Source organism: Lipophrys pholis, assembly GCF_963383615.2.
Source record: "Lipophrys pholis genome assembly, chromosome: 12".
NCBI classification, from domain to species: Eukaryota; Metazoa; Chordata; class Actinopteri; order Blenniiformes; family Blenniidae; genus Lipophrys; species Lipophrys pholis.
In genome coordinates, this window is record NC_137641.1 from 29,741,156 (window position 1) to 29,763,157 (window position 22,002).

The window sequence follows — 22,002 nt, forward strand, 5'->3', positions numbered from 1 at the left end:
CGCTGTGCGGCGAGGCGACGCAGCCGAAGGAGCGCAGGACGGTGAACATGGCCTGAACTCGCTCCGCTGGCGGAGGAAGTTCAGTTTAAAAAAAACTACAGAATGTAGATTTCGTTTTATTTTGACAGTGTCGTTTCCTGTCGTTCTCACCGCCGATGTTGTCGCCGGCCGTTCCCGCCACTTTGAGCAGCGTGCGGGTGAAGGCCTGGCAGGCGGTGGTCTTGCCCGTGCCGCTGCGGCCCACCGCGCACACGCTGTGGTCGCGGCGGCCGCCCACCGTGGAGACGTAGACCCGCTTCACCAGCGCCTCCAGAGCAGGGGGGGCGTCCCACACCGACTCCCCCCGCCGGGACTTCGGAGTCTGACGCAGCAAACAAAAACAAAAATCGTTCATTCATCTCGACTACATGAACAAATAAAACAGTTTTAAGTTTCTCTTTTAGTTAATTAGCGAGAGATTTTTCTCTCTCTTGTGTTTTAATGTTATGGAACCTCTAATTTACTCAGTAAGGACATTTTTTAAATATTTGAACATTTCATAAAAAAAATTGTTTTCTAATAATTCTGCAAATTGGTTAGAAAAGTACAGAATATGTACAAAATGACTTAAATTTATGAAAACCGAAAACTCTTATTGCATTTTTGGTCTTCGTTTACACGACAACGTTACGGAGAGACACTGAAAATGCAACATTTTCAAAACGCTAAATCTGTCTCCATGGAAACGGGGGGGGGGGGGGCATTGAATCAGTCTCCGTAGAAACGGGCAGAATGCAACTTTTTGAAAGTGCTCCGATTCCATCTCCATGGAAACGGGGGGGAACTCAGTGGGTTCATTTCCATACTATGTTTTTTCGTTTTCAAAGCGAAAACAAACAAAAACGATGCGTTTTTTACTTGAAACGTTGTCGTGCAAACGGAGCTTCCGTTCATACGGGACTATTTGTGACAGCTGATAATGGCGACGTGTCGCATCAAGATGAAGTGCGAAGGATCCAGTGAGGATGATGATGATGACGAGGCGATGAAGACGTTGCGGTGTGTCCTGCCTTGCTATTGGTCAGGATCGGAGGCCAGAGGTTGACCAGGTTGGGTCCGGCGTGCGTCAGCGGCAGGTTGGCTCTGGCCCGGCAGCTCAGCGTGTGCAGCACGCCGCTCTCGTTCACGCTCTGCAGCTCGCTCAGGTCGTCACACAGGTCCGAGTCAGACGGGTTCACCTGGACACACACGCACACACACACACACACACACACACACACACACACACACACACACACACACACACACACACACACACACACACACACACACACACACACACACACACACACACACACACACACAATCTCCTTATTTGTCTTATTTCCTGAGTCGGGTTAGGGTTAGGGTTTTACTGGAGTACTACTGGAGTATCGTGGGAGTATTTTAGGAGTACTGCGGGCCGGGTACTCACCTTCTCCACCTGGTACTCCATGACGTCGTGCAGCGAGCCGTCGCTCTGCAGGCGGACCCTCACGCAGCCGGCCGGCAGCTCGGGGGTTCCTTCATCAGGCTTCAGCTGAGTGGCTGAAAACAAAACAAACAAACAAACAAACAAACAAACAAACAAACAAACACCGAGCTTCGGTCATAATCTGTGATCTGTGTCTGTTACAGACGAGGTCAAAGGTCAGTGGAGGCAACTGTAAATATTTATATTATCACATGGACGCAGACTGTGTGGATTAATATCTAAATCCACTGTGTGTGTGTGTGTGTGTGTGTGTGTGTGTGTGTGTGTGTGTGTGTGTGTGTGTGTGTGTGTGTGACCTCACCCAGTGTGTAACCGTCCTTGTGGACGTACCACACGGTTCCAGCTTCGTACCAAACGTCTCTCACCTGAAAGCGACGGAGGAAAAAACATTTTCATTAAAAACAAACACACAAGATGAACGAGACGTTTTAAATCCCCCCGAGGCCGAACTGCTGCCACTGACACACCAGTACCAACCTGTTAGAACTGTTACTGACTGTGGATCAGTGGAAGTGTAATGGTTTGGTCCGTGTTACTGACTGTGGATCAGTAGAAGTGTAATGGTTTGGACCGTGTTACTGACTGTGGATCAGTAGAAGTGTAATGGTTTGGTCCGTGTTACTGGCTGTGGATCAGTAGAAGTGTAATGGTTTGGACCGTGTTGCTGGTGTGTGGCGTCTTCACCTCCTTCCTCTGCTGCTCCCTCACTGTGGCGTCCGCCTGCCTCCCCTCCGGCTCCAGCCTCTGCTCCATGTTCTCCTCCTCATTCTTCTCCTTCTTCTTCTCCTCCTTCACAATCTTCTTGTTCTTCCTGTCCACCTTCCTCTTCTCCTCCTCCTTCAGGATCTCCTGTACCTTCTGCCTGTCGGACTCGGGCGACACAATGAGGCGCTGAGACGACGACCTGCCGCCGTCCGACGGCGCCGAGCCGCCGCGCCCTTCCTCGCCGCCGCCGGTCATCAGCTGCTCGGCTCGCAGAGCCATCTCGGCCTCCAGGATGGGCGGAGTCTGGTCGGGGAGGAGGAACTGCTGCACCAGGTTGTCGCTCAGTTTGCTCGGCTGACGACGGAGAGAAAGAAGAAGAAGAAGAACGAATCTGTTTGAGGAACTCGGAATTCTGAGATTCTTTGGTAGTAGAGGAGCAGGAGTTTTCAAAGCTCCGCCCCCTTTAATGTCGAATTGATTCCATGGATTGGTATCAGCAACCCGAAGTCTTCTGGTCACAAAGTGCAGGCTTTAGGCTCCGCCCACATGAGCAAAAACATTCTTCCCGGCGTTCTCAAAGAAAGTTCCGTCCACACGTCACCATGAACTCGGCTCAACACGAGTCTTTGGGGCATGTAGTACATATGCCAGGCCTTTAGGGGCGCTGTGACTCACCAAAAACACATAAGAAGACACGGAGTACATAGAAATTTAGAAGGAGAACTTCTATGTAACTCTGAGATCAAGGAGAGAACCCGAAATTGGTATGGACTGATGAGGACTCGGATGCTATCAGGGAAAGTCTCAACTATTAAACTACTGATCTGGACGATAAAATACGACCGTGAGTAATACCACTACGGGTCGGCCATGTTTGTTTACAGGCAATTGAGCAGAAGGAAGTATTTTCAACGGGAATGGAGGGAGAGAGATGTGCAGTAACAGGCTCAGGAGCCTCCATCAGGCTCTGCAGGAGGGAACAGAGACCCTGAAAGAATCTTTGGGAGGCGAGATTAAAAACTTTGCAGATACAGTGGATCAGAACACTGGTACCGTGTAAACGGGGCCCAATACTCGATTGTCACAGCAAACCTGAGAATTTTCACACCTTCACTTGGTTCGGTTTGCGATCACGCTGCGGATCAAACCGCCTGGAAAACGTCGTGCAGTTACACCGGCTGCTGGTTTGGGGGCGCAGTTGCCCGAAAACCAACACTGACCAGAGAGGAAGTGAAGAAGCAACGCGGCTCGTTCATTGGTCCAGACCGAAAGAGGAAGTCATGTCTCCTTAGCCGGTGGTGGCTAAAGGCTAATTAGCTTGTGGCTAATGGGTAGCGTTGAAGCAGCCAGTCGCGTCCCGGCCAACGAGGAAACACCGACCCCACTTCGGTTCTCCGCCTCCTGGTTCCACTGCCATCGCTGGGTGAGGTTCAACACACAACCAGTTCTTCCTCCAACAGAAATCCTTTATGGGATCCATAAAAGATTTACGACGAGCGGCTCTTCCAGTGAATCCGCAAAACCTTTCAAATTAAGAAGCGACGATAACGGCGGTCACAACCGGCCCTGACCGGGACAGGACACCGCCCCTTCTACACACAGCGCCACCCAGTGGAACCACCTGACACATGAGCACCAACAGTCGCCTTGAAGTAATTCTCCAGACGTGCAAGTAATATGATTTATGAGTAGTACAGAAGTAGTACACTGAGCTCTGACTGGATAAACAGGAAGTGTTTCCGGGGGTTCTCACCACTCGCTCCTCTTTGACCTCGGGCTCTTTGTGTTTGGTCTCCTTCTCTGAGTCTCGGACCAGCTGCTTCAGGAAGCCGCCCGGCAGGGCTGAGAGCGGCGGCGGCGGGACGACGACGGCGGCGGCGGCCACCGGGGTTTTCTCCTCCTTGATCTGTGGATCCACAAACCAGAAATCACATCCCAGGACTGAACATGGAGCTGCTGCTCACACTGCAGTACAAACCTGATCACAACACTGTCAGTCCAAGTTTTTGTACTACGTTTGTTTCAAGTAATATTATTAACAAGAGACTGCGAGTTGGCGTGAGTGTTCACACTAGAAACTGTCAATCAGATCAAAGTAGCAGTAATGGTTAAGAAATATCAGTAAAGTAGCAGTAACAGTTAAAAAGTATCAATAAAGTAGCAGTAATGGTTAAGAAATATCAGTAAAGTAGCAGTAACAGTTAAAAAGTATCAATAAAGTAGCAGTAATGGTGAAAAAGTATAAGTAGGAGTGAAAAGGTATCAATAAAGTAGCGGTAACAGTTACAAAGCATAAATAAAGTGCCAGTCATAGTGAAAAAATATCAATACTCACTACCTCACTCACAGTGTGTATTTACACTTGTTGGTCAAACTTTCACATTTTTAAATGAATCCTGTTAAAATAGATATTTGCTGTTTCTGCAAAAAGTATTAAATACTACAATTTATTATCGGAATGAAAGATAAAATGTCACCATATTACTGGTTATTAAAGGGTTTAACCTGACAAACGCAGGATTTGTTGGAGAGTCAGAAGGATTTACTGTCCTGATGGTTTGTTCCTGAAGTTCAAATCAAGTTTATTTTATAATTATTTGTTAAACGAGTTGAAGCAGCTGGTTTGAGCTTCACCGGTTGAGAAAAAGCCTCAAAAGAAACCTGATCTTCACACACACACACACACACACACACACACACACACACACACACACACACACACACACACACACACACACACACACACACACACACACACACACACACACACACGGGTCGGCGCTGCACCTTCTGTTCCCACAGTTTTAATCGTGACGACAGCGCCATGGCTCAGGGAGGGGGCGGGGCTTGAGGAGGAAGTGACGGAGGGTCGTGATGTCACACAGGTGCCGGCCAGATGTGACAGTAGCAGTGAGTGTGTGTGTGTGTGTGTGTGTTAGTGTGTGTGAGTGTGTGTGTGAGTGTGAGTGTGAGAGAAACACCTGACAACAGAGAGAACACGGTGAGATACCAGGATGTGATGTAAACAAGAACACAAACACGGAAATGACCGCAAAACAAAGTGGAACACAAATAAATAACAGCAAAACGTAAACATAAAAACAAAGATCAACATGAGAGCAAACGTAAACATAAAAACAAAGATCAACATGAGAGCAAACGTAAACATAAACAGATACTAAAACAAACACATGCAAGTACCGAAGTTATCAAACAGACACAAAAACAAAAAAACACAGACGTCAAAGCAAACATAAACAAATATAAATACAAGGTAAACATGAACACACTTATAAACACAAACGAAAACAGAAACGGACACGAAAACAAACAAACAAACAAACAAACAGATATAAGAACAAACAAAACCACAATCATAAAGAAAAACACGTAAACAAACACAAACATAAGCAAGGATACAAAATCAAACAAACACGCCAGTGACTCACTTTCTCCAAATTTACTCACTCATAGACTCACTCACCGACTCACTCATTACCTCACTGACTGACTCACTCATTACCTCACTCATAGAGTCACTCATTACCTCACTGACTGACTCACTCATTACCTCACTCATAGACTCACTCACTGACTCACTCACTGACTCACTCATTACCTCACTCACTCACTCACTCACTCACTCACTCACTCACTCACTCACTCACTCACTCACTCACTCACTCACTCACTCACTCACTCACTCACTCATTACCTCACTCACTGATCACTCACTGACTCATTGACTGACTACCTGAATCACTGACTGACTCACTGACTCACTCACTAACTGGCTCACTCACTGACTCACTCACTCACTAACTCACTAACTGACTCACTCACTCACTGACTCACTCATTACCTCACTGACTGACTCACTCATTACCTCACTCATAGACTCGCTCACTGACTGACTCATTAACCCACTCATTACCTCACTCACTCACTCACTCACTCACTCACTCACTCACTCACTCATTACCTCACTCACTGATCACTCACTGACTCATTGACTGACTACCTGAATCACTGACTGACTCACTGACTCACTCACTAACTGACTCACTCACTGACTCACTAACTGACTGACTCACTCACTGACTCACTCACTCACTCACTAACTCACTAACTGACTCACTCACTCACTGACTCACTCAGTGAATTTAGACTTGTTGGCCAAACTTTCACATTTTGAAATTAATTCTGTTAAAATAGATATCTCCTGTTTCTGTAAAAAGTATTAAATACTACAATTTATTATTGTTATTAAACATCATCACAATTACTTAAAAGTATTTTCCAACGTGAATCTCATCGTTGTTAAAAAACGTAAACGTTCTTGAAAGTTTCTTTCACACAGAGGAAGCAAGTAACTGAGTATTTATACTTGGTTACTGTACTTGAGTAGATATTTCAGGTTTGTGTACTTGAGTCTTAGTCGCTCAGGTTGTGAAGTCTCTATGCAGACGATTCTCACTTACGGTGAAAGTAACTTTTATTCACACTGAAGCTGCAGAAGTAATCAGATTACAACAATAAAGATTGGACTCAAAGAGTTTCAAACTGAGTTTGTGCCATTTTGACTTTGTACTCAAGTACATTTCTGAGGCTGTACTTTTGTTTCAGAACTCAAGAAACGAAGTTGAATTAATACATTTACTGAAATAAAACTGAGAATTGCTTTACTTTTTACTCAAGCATAGAAGTGAAAATACTTTTTACTCAAACACGGAAGTTATATTAGTACTTTTTCTCAAGTATAGAAGTGAAATCAGTATTTTTACTCAAATATATGAATTGAATTAGTACTTTCACTCGAGTATGGAAGTCAGATTAGTACTTTTACTCAAGTATAGAAGATAAATCAATTCTTTTAATCAAATATTTAAGTTAAAATAATACTTTAACTCAATTACAGAAGTTGAATCAATACTTTTACTCAAGAATCGAAGATAAATTGATACTTTTACTGAAGTATATAAATAGAATTAATACTTTTACTTGAGTATGGAAGTCAGATTATTACTTTTAATAAAGTATAGATGTTAAATTAGTTTTTTTTACTGGAATATTGAAGTTAAATTAGTACTTTTACTGTAGTATAGAAGATAAATCAGTACTTTTAATCATGTATATAAATTGAATTAGTACTTTTACTCAAGTATAGAGGTTAAATCAGTACTTTTAGTGACGTAAGTTGAATCACTACTTTTACTTTTTTTACACGAGTATCTGTACTTTACTTAACTAAAGAGAGTACTCCACTTGAGTATTTTCTTTCCTTTACATTCTGTCAGGAGGAGAAAAGTTTCTGACAAAAGGATCAAATTCAGTCTGACGCCAAAGTCAAACCTCACCGAGCCCAATCCCAGCACACACACACACACACACACACACACACACACACACACACACACACACACACACACACACACACACACACACACACACACACACACACACACAGTTCTCATACCTCCACTAAAACAGCAGAATCGACTGAAAGATCCAGAAAGAAAAATCCTGATCGAAGTCCCACCGTCACACAAACACACCACAGACCGACACACACTGACCCACTGCGGCCCACAGTCAGAAATAGACACACACACTCACCCACACTCACACACACACACATTCACACACACTCTCACTGAGATAGGTTCCTCTATAAATATCTGCAGGCGCAGGGCAGTTGTTGGGAGACGACCCTGTTTGGAAAGCCGGCTGATCCTGAAGAGGTGTGAGGACCGGGGGCAACAGGAAGGACTACACACACACACACACACACACACACACACACACACACACACACACACACACACACACACACACACACACACACACACACACACACACACACACACACACACACACTACATTTTGTAAACAATCTTTCTGAACAACCAGAAAATAAACAAGAACAATCAGGAACAGTCAGGGACAGTGAGGAACAGTCGGACACAATCAGAAGCAATCGGGGACAATCAGGAACAATCAGGATAAATTAAGGATAATCAGGAACAGTCAGAAACAATCAAGGACAATTCGGATCCATTAGGAACAATCAGGAAGAGCCAGGGTCAGTGAGGAACAGCCAGAAACAATCTGGAACAGTCAGAAACAATCAGGAACAAACGGAAACAATCAGGAACAATCAAGGACAATCTGGAACCGTCGGAAACAATCAGGAACAGATGGAAACAATCAGGAACAATCAAGGACAATCTGGAAATGTCGGAAACAATCTGAAACCGTCGGAAACAATCAGGAACAGACGGAAACAATCCGGAACAATCAAGGACAATCTGGGATTGTCAGAAACAATCAGGAACAGTCGGAAAAAGTCAGGAACAGTGTGAAACAATTAGGGACAATCAATCAGGGTTAGGGTTAAGGAAAATCAGGATAAATCAGGATAAATCAGGAACAATCGTGAACGGTCCAAAATGAGAGTTTAGAAAGTCCTTGACAACCAGTGGAAGTGAAGTGAAACAAATGAGTGTAAACTTCAGTACTAAACATTAAATAAATCACAGATTAAAAAGAAGGAAACTAAAGTGAAAAACGTGACAAATGATCCGTCTTTTTTAGGAAAACTGAAGAATTAAAACCATCAAGTAAAAAACTCAGGAATGAATCTGAAAAACTAAACATTTAAGGTTAACAAGAATATTAAGAACCAAAATGTATTTCATAAAAAACATCTATTATTTCTTCAAGTGTCACTTTATTTTTAAATCATGTAAAATTAATAAAAAATAATAATATAAAGAAATTAAAGAAAAAGATAAAATGTCCGGGAGCAAAACGGTCAGCATCGTGTGTGTGTGTGTGTGTGAGTGTGTGTGTGTGTGTGTGTGTGTGTGTGTGCGTGCGTGTGTGTGCGTGCGTGTGTGTGTGCGTGCGTGTGTGTGTGTGCAGACCTGCAGTGTGTCAGCTGTCTGCTGTGAAAGACAGCTGCAGCTGAGGGGGGAGGAAGAGGAGGGAGGAGGAAGAGGAGGGGGGAGGGGAGGGGAGGAAGTTTCCCTCTGGTCTGAATCACTGAGAGAAAATAAAAGTTTCCGTAATAAAAGATTTGTTGTTCGTCGTGACAGAAGATCACTCCTGAGTCACTCTTCACTCTTCCTGCGTTTCTGTTTCACCTGTTGGAACGTCTGATATTTAACTTAATGTTCATTCTTTATTTGATTCACTGTCATTTACTTTATGTCTTTTTGTGTTTATTTAGTGTCTTATTGTGTTTTTGTGTTTATTTTGTGTGTTTTTGTGTTTATTTAGTGTCTCATTGTGTGTTTTTGTGTTTATTTTGTCTTATTGTGTTTATTTAGTGTCTTATTGTGTGTTTTTGTGTTTATTTTGTGTCTTATTGTGTTTATTGTGTGTTTTTGTGTTTATTTAGTGTCTCATTGTGTTTATTTTGTGTCTTATTGTGTTGAAATTTGTGAAACATTTTCTGTCTCTGTGTTAAGTCTCTGACACTTTTTGTCTCTTTGCACAGGAATAGTGTTTCTTTTGTGGGTCTTTCTGTATCTCCAGTTAATTGATTTGTCTTTTACTAGTTAATTGTTTTGTTCATCGAGTTGCTTTTTGTATTTGTGATCATGTTTGTATATTTGTGATGTTTGTGTATTTGTCATCATGTTTGTGTTTGTTGACTTCCAGCAGATTCATTCTGAGCTTGTGAGACTTCCTGGTCCTTCCTTGTCCCGGCGAGCAGATCCGACATTTGTCTTGAGTTCTTGGAGACGTTTGGGACATTTTGTGTTTATTTCTGTCTTCATGAGAAAAAGATTTTAGTATTTTAGTTTGTCTCCTTGCTCATTTCTTACTTCTTGGGATGTTTTCTGCTCATTGACAGTATCTTTCAGGTTTAATCTCTTCATGGTCATTTTGTCTCTTTAAGGTGGTTTGATTTGGTCTCTGGACATTTAAACTACTTGATTCTCTTTTAAGACATTTCAGAGACATTTGTTGTCTTTGGACAGTTCTGAAGTATTTTTATGATCCTGGTACATTTTGATCATATACGAGTTATTCCTGGTCATTTCCACGGCAGTTCTGGATCTTTATTATTAATTCATTTGTGTCTCTGTGGACATTTTGACATTCTTTGTAGTCATCTTGGTTGACTTGTTGGTAATTTGTCGACCGTGTCCATTTTGTAGTTTTTTTGGTAAAATTTTTTTTTTAGGCCGTTTGGACTCAATCTGTCATTTTTCTCTAATTTTTGTTTGGAGATTCTGCTCATCTTGTCTCCTGGTCTCTGTGGACCAATTCTGGTTCTGTTGGGACACTTTGTGGTCGTCTTGGGAAAGTTACTGCTCATTTTCTGACGACTTAGTTTTCTGTTTGAAGTCGTTTTGGCTCAGAAAATGCAGATTTTTCCATCTCGTGTTGTTTTTCTTTGAGGTCATTTCGAGTCTTAACGTCACTTTTCACTCATCCTGAAGCCGTTTTCATCCGTTAGTCCTCATTTTAAGGTCCGTGGCACCGCATTACGGAATGAGGTCATAAATGTTCAACTCAATATGTAATAACGCCACATTTTGTAATAACTAGTTATGTTTTGCAACCAATTATTACAAAATGCAGATGTGTAGAGCTGCATTATGTAATAACAGTGCAATATGTAATAATGTAAGAAGCGTTTGTGTTTTTCTGCTTTGTATCGTCTATAATAATGACATAAATAATGCAGATTACATGTGTTTATGTATTGCAGAATTTCAGTGCAGCCATAATGTTAGTGTCAGTAATAATTAATAAGCTTTAGTTTCTGGCTGGTGAACAAATTCTCCACTATAATGATTACAGTTACTTTTGATTTCGACCGAGGCAATAAAACATCCTACGAGTTAAAAAAAGAAAAATCCGAGTTAATCTGGAAAGCTTAATGTTATTCTGATGGGATGATGGCTTTTCTCATTAAGACATCATTTTTGATGATTTATTACATAATACACCAAATTATTACATTTAAAAAAAAAAAAAGAAAAGGATTGTGTAATAAGTGTTGCAATATGTAACAAGTTATTACAATGCAACGTTTATTAAAAATGCAGATTACGAGTTAAAAATGTATTACATTATATATTGCACTGTTATTACACAATGCGGCTCTACAAGATCATTTCAACATTATTTTCGTGGTTTTGATCAACTTATTGTGATTCTTCCCGGTCGGGGAACAAGTTCAGCTTTTCTTGGTTCATTTTCTGGTGATTTGGAGTCAATCTGTCATTTTTCTCAAGGTTTTGTTTCCAGACCGTTCATGTATTTGTAGTTTGTCGAAGTTCTCTGCCGACACTTTGTGATTTCTTGGACATTTTATGATGATTTGCCTCAATTGCTTCGTCTCTTTCTGCTCATTTTCTCTCAGACACACAAATATTTACATATTAAATGCTGATCACTTTAGTGAGAGAGTTGGTAAACTCGCCAATAACCAAAATCCCAGATAAGTGACTTAATAAATAACCAAACTACCATATTTAGCAAATTTACACTGAACTAGTTATTTTTTCAAAATAATAAAATTCACATTTTATTGATCCAGAGGGCAGATACTTTATTGGCGTACGTTACCTCGGGAGGTTTGTCGCGACGTTTGATGAAGTTCCTCCAGAACGTTCGGTTTCCTCTCAGGATTCAAAACATCACCTGGAAAAAAAAAATTCCTAAAACTCGATAAAATCACCACCGGAAGATTTGGAATCTGAAGCTCCACTAATTCCACCTTAAATCCAGATATTCCACCTTAAATAATCCATCGTACAAAATGTGAAAGTTTCACGTTAAATTAACAATATTTACCACGATGGAACCTGGAAAGGAGCAATTTAGCAATTTTCCACAGGTTTATCCATTTTATACAAATTATGACTCAGAAATAATTAAAGTTTTACTTTACGGATAATTTGAACTACACAGAGTACACTGGTAATTATTTAGCAAAACGTTTATATTTTACAGCATAATCTAAAATCTAGATTTAAAATCTTTATTCTGAATGAAGTGATATTTACTTTCTGTATGATGGATCATTTCACTAGTTTTAATTAATTTTCTTCTTAAATCTAGTCTTAACATCTCATATTGGAGCTGCGATTATTTGCCGTGTATAAAAGTTGCAAAAAAAGTTTGAAAAAGAAAATATATTAAAATGATTGGGAATGATTTTAAAACTTCCAAAATTAACCTTGAAAGTTTGTTTTAACTTGATATTAAGGAAAATGTTTGGGAATAAAAATGTAGCCTGTCTAAAGCTCACGGTAAAATATGATTGTACTGTGAAAAATATATATGAAAACTGTTAAAACAGCTTATACCTTAATAATAATACATTGTTTGTCTATATATACACAGATATATACATATAAATATATTTACACACACCGGTTTTCACATTTCCCTCTCGTGGAGATCTCAAACGATAGTATATAGTAATAATAGTATATAGTAACAATAGTATATAGTAATAGTATATAGTAACAAGAGTGATACATTTCAAATTTTCTGATTTTTAGTGTTAAAAATAAATTGTAAGTTAAAAAGTAAAAAAATAAAGGTTCAAACTAAACGACTTTTATTTTATTTGAACTTTTCACGTTTCGTTTACCTCCATTACCCGAGCTCGCCTATAGAAAAACTTTTACAAAAAACTTTTTTAAAATAGCTCAGTAACATTCATCATTTAATTTATGCAGCTCTATGAAGAGAATTAAAAAAACTAAATATGAAAAGAGAATATATAGTATCTGTCTTGTTTTACTAAAAGTAAAGCAGAAGAAAATAATTTGCTACAATCATATGAATATCGATGTAGTATACTTACGTGTCGCTACTTAAGTTAGCATGCTAGGCTCGTCTATAAACAGTAAACACGACTGAAACTGGAGTTCGTCACTAATTACGGATTTAAAAAAAATGAGATTTGTAATCCAACTCAACGCTGCCCCCTAGCGCACAAAGCCGGTACTACTTCATTTCGGCAAAAAGCAGAAGTGACAGGAGGCGACACGGAAAAAGGATTTTTATTCATGAACTGTTTTTACAAGCAGTCCAACACGCAACTTCCTACCTGTCTTTAAAACAACAAAAAAAAATCATCAAAATAAAATAAATTTTTTTAATAATCACGGAATAATATTATCAATTATATATATATATATATGTATATATATATATATATCAGTATTATCATGACTTTAATTATTTCGATAACCCAAAGCCAGTAGTATTTTTGTGTGTGTGTGTGTGTGTGTGTCTGTGTGTGTATGTCGTACGGGAAAAACTAAAATAAAAGAGAAGATGGTGACGGGGTGAAACAACCGGAGGATTCTTCTACAGCGCGCGGACACACGGGAGGAGAGAAGACAAAATAAAAGACAGAAAGACGTGAGCGCCCTGCGTACGCAATAAATATGAAAGAGAGTCGGACAAAAATAATCATCTGGAAACTCGCAAGGTAACGATATTTCTATTTATGTGCAAGATTCAGCTGAAGTCTTCACCACAAACAATTATACTCACATCAAAAAAAAAAAAAAAAACTCCCATTTTCTACATTAAATCTTTTAAATAAACCTCATTTCATATACACATATATTTATATATACTTTGATTTTTTTTTCCTGTATGCCATCTGTTTTTTTTTTTTTTTTTTTCTCGTGTGTGTGTATGTGTGTGTGTGTCTGCTGTGTGTCATTAAAAATAAAAGATCTAAAAAAATAAAAGCATGAGAAGCGATAGCGATGCTCACGTACATATACAGTGTCCGAAGAAGTGTAAGTGTGTGTGTGTGTGTGTTGTTTGGTCACAGTTTCCAGAGTTCGGGAAATGTTCATTCAACAAAGAAGAAGAAGAAGAAGAAGAAGGAGAAGAAGAAGGCTTCCTGTCGGTTTCCGTCTGCAAACAGTTATTTGGCACATTGAACAATTAAGTAAAAACTTCCGGCAAAAAAAAAAAGAAAAAAAAAAGGTGCAAACAATAAAATGTTCATGGAAACAATGAGAAAGGATTTCTCCATCTAAGACAATAAAATCTCCCCCTGAAATACGACCATGTCTTAAAGTCACGTTTAACCGATTTATTTTCTTCTACTTTTCAAGATTAAAGTCAAAGTGTACGTCATCTTTCTGCACGGTACTTTTATTTTACGATTCGTCCGCTTTGAGTGCAGTACCACCTTAAACCACAAGGGGGCACTTGGAACTTCCAGAAAGGTAAGTTAGCAGTAGCCTAGCCTACATAGCTAGCTAGCGTTAACCTAGCCTATTCAGTTAGCTACATAGGCTAGGTCTAAAATAAAACGGTCAATTTTATTTGATTACCAAATAAAATGGAATAAATTTTCAGATATTTCAAAATCAACATAATTTGAACAAAATTAAAACATAAAAATTAGATTTTGTGGAAAAATAAAGACTTTTTTTTTTTCATCAGTTGTGACTTTTTTTCTTGAAAAGTTCAACACTTATTTGAATTTTTTTTTTAATTTAGCGTGACTTAAGCAGGAAGTCGCTAGCAAAAGGCTACAAAGAAAGCTATAAAAATAAACCTGTTGAGTTTCTGTGATTTTTTTTTTGTTTTGTTCCCGCTTCAGAAATGTTGGGACGCCTCAGACGAGCGAACTGCGAAAGAAAAACAAACAAACAAACAAACAAACAAATAAACCCTGAAACTCTTTGAGGTGAGAAAACTGGTTTCTCGTCCTTCGTCGCTGCAAGTCAGCAAATTCCTTTGAAGCAGTTTTGAAAAAAAAAAAAAAAAAAAAAAAAAAAAAAACTTCTATAAGTAAAAGAAAATTCCACCCGAGTCAAACGAGCCAAATTCGGCCACAAAAAGGTAAACTAGTTTCTTTTTTTTTTAGCTTTGTTGTTGATGTTTTTCTTCCTTAACGTAGCCGTAAGACGCCGCTGCGCCGCACCGTCACATTCACAATAAATTCACCACATGAAACCATGAAAAGACTTTGAGGAGAAAAACTCCCGGAAACACGTTGACGGGCGTTAGCGTGTTGTACTGGCGAGCTAACGTTAGCCTGTGTTAGCGTGTATTTTGGTCCACTTTAGTTTTGGCACCGGTTGAAGGTTGTTTTTTTGTTTGTTTGTTTTTCTGTCTTCTGGCTGAAGCTAACGTATAGCAGTAGCGTTCGATAGCTTGGCATGTTGCTGAAATGTTGGGGTTTAATTGCGACGTTCCGAGTTTCGTTCCTTCGTTTCATTTCCATTAGCAGCTGCGGTTTCCTTTCAGATTTATTTACCCCCAAACTGTCGCTAACGTAAAGCGTTCACGCTAGCTATGCTAATTTCAAAAATGTATCTTTTCATTTAATATTTTTTCGACGCAATTTGATGATTTCGGCCTAATTTTCCGATAGAAAAATGTACGTTAACGTTCCCGAAGTGAATTCTTTGACTCGTTTTTAGTGTCGAGTGAAAATATTTCACGGACCTCAATAATTCATAAATTAACCATCACGTTAAAGTTAGCTTCTCTACAATTGTTACTGAACACAAGAAAAAAAACGGCTAATGTAGCATTCAAGCTAACCGTATTTTATTTTATTTTATTTACTTTATTTCAAAGAAGATCTTCACTCTGCTGCTTTCTGCCTAAATATTTCACCCGACTTGATTTTCAAATCATTTAATTCGTTAGTTTAACTTGTATTTGATAAGGTTAGCTTTTAAAGCTAAAATGCTAACACGCTGTTGGCGTCTTAACGAAAAAAAAAATACATATTTGTTTTTCTCTTCCGATATAAAACTTAATCCATATTTTTGTTAACATTTAGATAAAAGCTTTTCTGCGCCAAATTGTTAAGTTTTTCATGAAATCCATTAAAACGCGTCTCGTTAAGAAACAAAGTGTGAAATGTGACGAAAACATTAGAAAATGTTTTAAAAACCAGACAAATAACGTCGATAACCCAGATCATTTATAGAATTATACCTGTGACCGGCAGAGGGAATTCTGGGAAACGCAGTTCTTCTCCAGGGTGTGTGTGTGTGTGTGTGTGTGTGTGTGTGTGTGTGTGTGTGTGTGTGTGTAAGAGTGTGTGTGTGTGCAAAAACATTTTAACCCTTCATGAACAAGAGAACCCAAACAGAACAAAACCACCTGAAATGCCTGGAACGTCAGCGAGACGGTTTACCTAACGAGGGATTTCTCTCCTTTAATCGCTTCGCCAAACGTTTTCTAGATTAGAAATAAAAAAAAATCATGAAGAAGATTTCTGGTGAAGCGACGACAGTCCAGCTTGAGGTAAAGCGGCGGCGCTGCGGGTGATTAGCAGCTGTGAGACTCCTCCTCCTCCTCCTCCTCCTCCTCGTCGTCTTCTTGACCTCCCCCCCCCCCATTGAAAAGCCGGGACAGATTCACAGACAGAGAAGCCCCCCCAATAATGCAGAACACACTGGACTAAAACACTGGAGATGCACGGGGGTGGGGGGTGGGGGGTGGGGGGGGGGCTGCTTATATACACAATGAGGAGTCACTTCCTCCATTAGCTCCGCCTTCATTCGGCGGTATCAAGTCTCCTGCCACTGGAATGATTAAGCCCCGCCCCCTGGAGGTGGGAGGAGCCAGACTCAAGTAAAATATGTCGTTGGCACTTTACGCACTTTCAGTAACTGAGACGAGGGGGGAGGGGGGTTGACAAGGGAAAGGGGGGGTGGGGGCGTTATTCCTTTCAGTTTTTCTCTTTTAAGCTCCTCCCCCCATTTTGCTCCTCGACATCCAAATCGGCTCGGAGGAGTCCGAGGGGGTTCGTCGCATGCTGAAGCCTCCTGACGGATAGGCTCCGCCCCCTTCCGTGAAGAACTCCATCTTTATCTGGCTTGTGATTGGTCGCTGGGCGTGCGAACGTCCACACACCGGAGGAGGAGGACGGGGGGAGGGTCTTCTTGCAGGCTGATGAGGAGGTGGGGTGGTGGCTGGGGGGGCTGGGTGAATGTGTGTGTTCGTGTGTGTAAAGAAGGGAGGTGTGTGTGTGTGTGTGTGTGTGTGTGTGTGTGTGTGTGTGTGTGTGTGTGTGTGTGTGTGTGTGTGTGTGTGTGTGTGTGTGAGTGGTGTATTCACAGGCCGTTGCTGTTGCGGTGTGTGAGGGGGGGTTTGGACAGCTCCACCACGCCGGCCCGCCCCTTCCCGATCACCTTGGGGGCGCGGCGCAGCAGTTTCTGAGCTTCCATGAACGCCTCGGTCAGCTCCTTCTTCCACTGCACGAACTCCGGGTCGCTCTGCGGGACGCACACGCAGGACACACGCTCTCACAAACGGCCTCCGGGGGGCGCCCTCAGCCCCGTCACACCCTGGCTTCACTGGCCCCGGGGGTTTCTGGGCGACTGTTTGAGCGCTAATGCTAATCGGCCAGTGAGGTTAGCGGCTAATGCTAATGTCGCTCGCTGAAACGTCAGTCGTCGTAACTTATTACTTATAGTAATCGGATACTAACATAACACCATCATTTTGTCAAATCAAGAGGATTTGCAGTAAACACAAGATGGTGTTACTGTTTGAAGATTCGTTTTTCAGAAATAACGGCGATCTTTCTCTTGACCCAAATTTACAAAATCTGCAACTTATTTTTTTTTGTAATTATCAGGGTTTGTCATTTATTAAAATATTCTAAAGAAAGAAAGAAAAGATTTTGAAAATTGGTGGAAAAAAGACTTAAAGTAAAAAGGGGAAAAAATAGGAAAAAATTAAAAGACGAGAAAAAGGAAAGAAAGGGAACGATAGAAAAAGTGAAAAAAGGTAAAAGAAAAGTTAAAAGGGAAAGATAAGGAGACAGAAAAAACATTAAAAATGTTTGAAAAAAGACAAAAGTAAAAGGGAGATGAAGAAAGAAGTGAAACTAGAAAAGATATGAATAAAAATAAAATAAAAAAGTAAAGAGACCTCTTCCTCCTCCTCCTCTTCCTCCTCTCAACTTGTTAAAATTATTTGTTTTCAACGTTTTATCTGTGTTTTTTTTACAAATTTAAACTGAAAGTCAAGAAAATAGGAAGATTAAATGGTTGATATTTGAGATATTTTGTAGTATTTAATTTAAAAACAGCGTTTGAAGCTTTTACTTCATTAGAATATTTTCTATTCTGACTTATTGATTTATTTATCTTTGCTCTGGAATCTATCCTTAAATACAAAACTAATGTGACACGTTTAGTGTATTTCTTCATAACATTTCAATCATTTCAAAAGAAAACTTTTTGTTGGTACAACCAAGTACAACAAGTACGTTTATACTGAATTTAAGTCTTAAAACTATAGAAATATGTGTAAAACTTACATTTATTCAGTGAAAGCCGTGTAATCTATAAGAATTGACTTTAGTGAGATGACGGGAGCAGCAATGTGTGTTTTCGCCGCCCTGGTGGTCTCACCTCGCACTGCAGCACAAACTGCTTGCCCCCTTTGATGCGCAGCAGGATGCACTTCTTGTCTTTAATCTGCGTTTCCTCCACCGTCACGATCTGCTCCATCGTCAGCAGGTTTTGCTGCGGAGCACAAACCTTCGCGTCAGACTCCACCGAGGACACGCAGTCATTCGATCTCACAAGTAGAACTTCTCCGTTCTGCTCTTGATGATGTCACCAAAAACATTCCTCCATTCATGTTTCCAACATGTACAGCGCTGCTCCAATTTAATAACAATCACAAAAAACTAGTCTGCTCATGTTGCTAGGCAGATTTGACAGTCAGCGTAGTGCTGCCACCTGGTGGACAACAGGCGAAGTCCTCACTAGTTTAAAGTATTTTTTTAAAGGTTAAAAAACAAAAACGACTCAGAAAGAATTCTTCTCTTCGGAACCTTTCACTTTTTCTTCCTGCAGATTATTTGTCATTTAGAAAGTTTCTTAAATCTACAGTTTAACTATTTTGACAAAAAACTATTGTGTTTTTATTCACGACAGACAAGAAAAAATAAAGGCTTCAAATCGATACAGAAGATTTTCAGGGAAAATGTAAATAAAAAAAAACAAGTTTTCTGAGCGTTTTTCTGTTTTTAGACCAGCTGATAAGTCTTGATTGAGAGTCGGAGCCCCCCAGAGCCCCTCAGAGCCCCTCAGAGCGATAGAGCCCCTGAAAACCCCCTCAAGGCCCCCAGGGTCCTGTAAGAGCCACAGGAGTCCATCAGGGACCCTCGGAAGCCCTTAGAGCCCTCTCAGATGCCCTCACAACCCCCTGCAGAGCGCCCCCTGCTGGTATCTGTGCAGGTTTCAAACACTGAACTAGTCGGCTAACACTGAATCTGAAGCGAGGAAGCTGAGGATGAAGGCTACAGCTCCACAAAGCCTGTGGACACGGACTTCTGGGAGGGTGGGGGGGACATGGACTGCTGGGGGGGGGGGGGGGGGGGGGGGGGGGGGGGGGGGTAGAGGGGTCAGCGCAGGGACCGGAGCCTCATGTTGACCGACACTCACCCTGTCTCTGTGCTTTTTAAAGTGTCTGAGCCACGCCTCCTTCAGAGCCGAGCCCAGTCCGGACAGACGGAGACAGACATGCAGTGTTGAGACAGACGGCAGGAGAGAAAACACACACACACACACACACACACACACACGCACACACACAGAACGTGACTCACCCGCGACTCCCCCTCCCCCCTCCACTCCACACGGTTGGGGAAGAGGTAGAAGTAGCGGCGCTGCCACTGGGTGAGGAACGGATTCCCCAACTTCAGCATGTAGCCGTGCATGATGCAGTCCTTCCCCAGAGCGTAGTCTATACACACACACACACACACACACACACACACACACACACACACACACACACACACACACACACACACACACACACACACACACACACACACACACACACACACACACACACACACACACACACACACACACACACACACACACACACACACACACACACACACACACACACACACAAAGTAATGCAGTTATATTTATGTACTGTAATGATACACGCTATGATCCCTGCAGTTTATACAATGACGTGGCTAATATATGGATTTTTAAGGGTTAACGGGCTTCATGCCGCTGATACATCTCCGGGGCTTTAGTCACTTTTCACAGACCTCCTTCCTATATCATGATATAAATATTATATTCCATCCTGAAAGTGTGATTTTAAGAAATTCTTTTTTTTTTGTCTTAAAGAAAAAGGAAAGAAAGTTTAGTTTTGAAAGAATACATGGAAAACATGTTTTATTAGAATAATTTATACTTTTTGAATTTAAATTATTTCTTTTGGGAAAAGGCAACACCATGACGCCTCTCTTGCGGCTCTATGTCGCCCCCGTGTGGCGACACGTTGAAAACTTCATCAATCACTGTATCAACTCTCACTGTATATCTATATCAACAATATTAGTCTGTATTGTTTCCCACTTATCAAATAGTGATGAAGAAAACATAATAGTCATTAATATTCAGCCTCTAAATCATTTCTTTTGGGAACAGGCAACTACATGACTTCCCTCTGGCGCCCCCGTGTGGCACCACGAAGACATTCATGTCTTTGTATTATTAAAATGAGTTTGTGCGGACTCTTGGCAGTGGAGCGACACAGTGGCGCAGTGGACTGGTCCGTCAGACTCTCACCCTCCTCGTGGCCCGGCTGCTTGTTCTTGGCCCTCTTGCGAGCTTCGTTCTTGTCGGTGTCGGAGTTGACGGCCTCGTAGACGGTCTCGGCCACTTCCTGCTGCCAGCGCTCCGAGATGACCAGCGGGAAGTTCTTGTAGAGCTCCTGGTCACTGTCCAGCAGCTGCACACACACACGCACACACACGCGCACACACAGGAAGTCAGCCGCAGGATGTTTAGCGTTCGTACGCTCGCCTCCCGACGGTTACAAATCGTCCGCTTCCTGCCGCCGGCTCCTGCTGCCTCAGATCAATCTTCTCCTCTGACTCGGGTCGAGGAAACTGAAGAGTTTCCACAGAGAATCTAACCGGCCTTGTTTTCTGACACCCGGGTGGAAAAGTGCTCAGTTCATGTTTTATAGAATATCAGATAGAAAGTCACTAATAAAGTTCACACGACTCTTTACATCCGACGATCAGGCAGGAAAAGATGATTCTTTTTATTGGGTTAGGGTTGATCATATTTTATTGGAATTAATTTTATTTCAAATTAAATTTCATTATATTCATTTTATTTATTCTATTGGAATTTTTTAAGAATTTTGTTTACATTGTAAATCAATGTCGGTTTAGTTTTGAGTTTTAATTAATTTGTTGTATTTAAAAATATTTAAATTGAATTATATTGGAATTTATTTTAAATCCTATTTCATTCTATTTATTGTATTTCACTTTTATTTTACTATTTAGGGATTGTTTTTTTTAATTTATTTATTGTGTTTTGATATGTTTACATTCAACTGAATATTACTGGGATTTATTTTACATCCTATTTAATTTAAAAAAAAAATTGATTTTTATTGGGAGTTTAATATATTTTAATATACTCAATTTTAACCAAACTAAGCACATTTCAGTTGATTTTTTTATTAGTAGTTGTTTATTATAGTTGCTATTTTAGTCTGTTTTACTTCTACATACTACAGTTAACTCAAATCAAAAGAAATTTCGCTTTTGTTTTACATGACAAAATAAATTACAGAAATAATAAATAAAAATGTGTATCATGTACAATTATGAATTTAAAAAATATATATTTAAAACTTATTAAAAATATTAGTATATTATATTATTGATATTAAATGTGTTAGATACATTTCCAGTTATATTTAGAATTTAATAGATTATTGTAAAAATGCTACAGAAATCTTAACGC

General features: G+C 40.5%; 2 protein-coding genes across 2 annotated transcripts in view; both read right to left on the reverse strand.

Moving 5' to 3' along the window:
• Positions 1–7,898, reverse strand: part of myo18b (myosin XVIIIB) — a 39,601-nt gene extending 31,703 nt beyond the window's left edge. Inside the window, exons 1-9 of the mRNA XM_080476555.1 lie at positions 7,695–7,898; positions 5,006–5,199; positions 3,972–4,124; positions 2,198–2,572; positions 1,815–1,878; positions 1,454–1,566; positions 1,050–1,217; positions 151–361; positions 1–66 (exon numbers count right to left, since the gene is read on the reverse strand). The exon at positions 1–66 is cut by the window's left edge and continues 77 nt beyond it. Coding sequence (XP_080332681.1) covers positions 1–66; positions 151–361; positions 1,050–1,217; positions 1,454–1,566; positions 1,815–1,878; positions 2,198–2,572; positions 3,972–4,124; positions 5,006–5,044 — 1,189 coding nt within the window. The 5' untranslated portion in view covers positions 5,045–5,199; positions 7,695–7,898. The remainder of the gene's footprint in view (positions 67–150; positions 362–1,049; positions 1,218–1,453; positions 1,567–1,814; positions 1,879–2,197; positions 2,573–3,971; positions 4,125–5,005; positions 5,200–7,694) is intronic.
• A 5,408-nt stretch (positions 7,899–13,306) lies between these two features.
• The window catches only part of grk3 (G protein-coupled receptor kinase 3), a 61,081-nt gene continuing 52,385 nt past the window's right edge, over positions 13,307–22,002 (reverse strand). Inside the window, exons 18-21 of the mRNA XM_080476784.1 lie at positions 20,806–20,968; positions 19,815–19,951; positions 18,610–18,723; positions 13,307–17,463 (exon numbers count right to left, since the gene is read on the reverse strand). Of these exons, the coding sequence (XP_080332910.1) occupies positions 17,302–17,463; positions 18,610–18,723; positions 19,815–19,951; positions 20,806–20,968 (576 nt within the window). The 3' untranslated portion in view covers positions 13,307–17,301. The remainder of the gene's footprint in view (positions 17,464–18,609; positions 18,724–19,814; positions 19,952–20,805; positions 20,969–22,002) is intronic.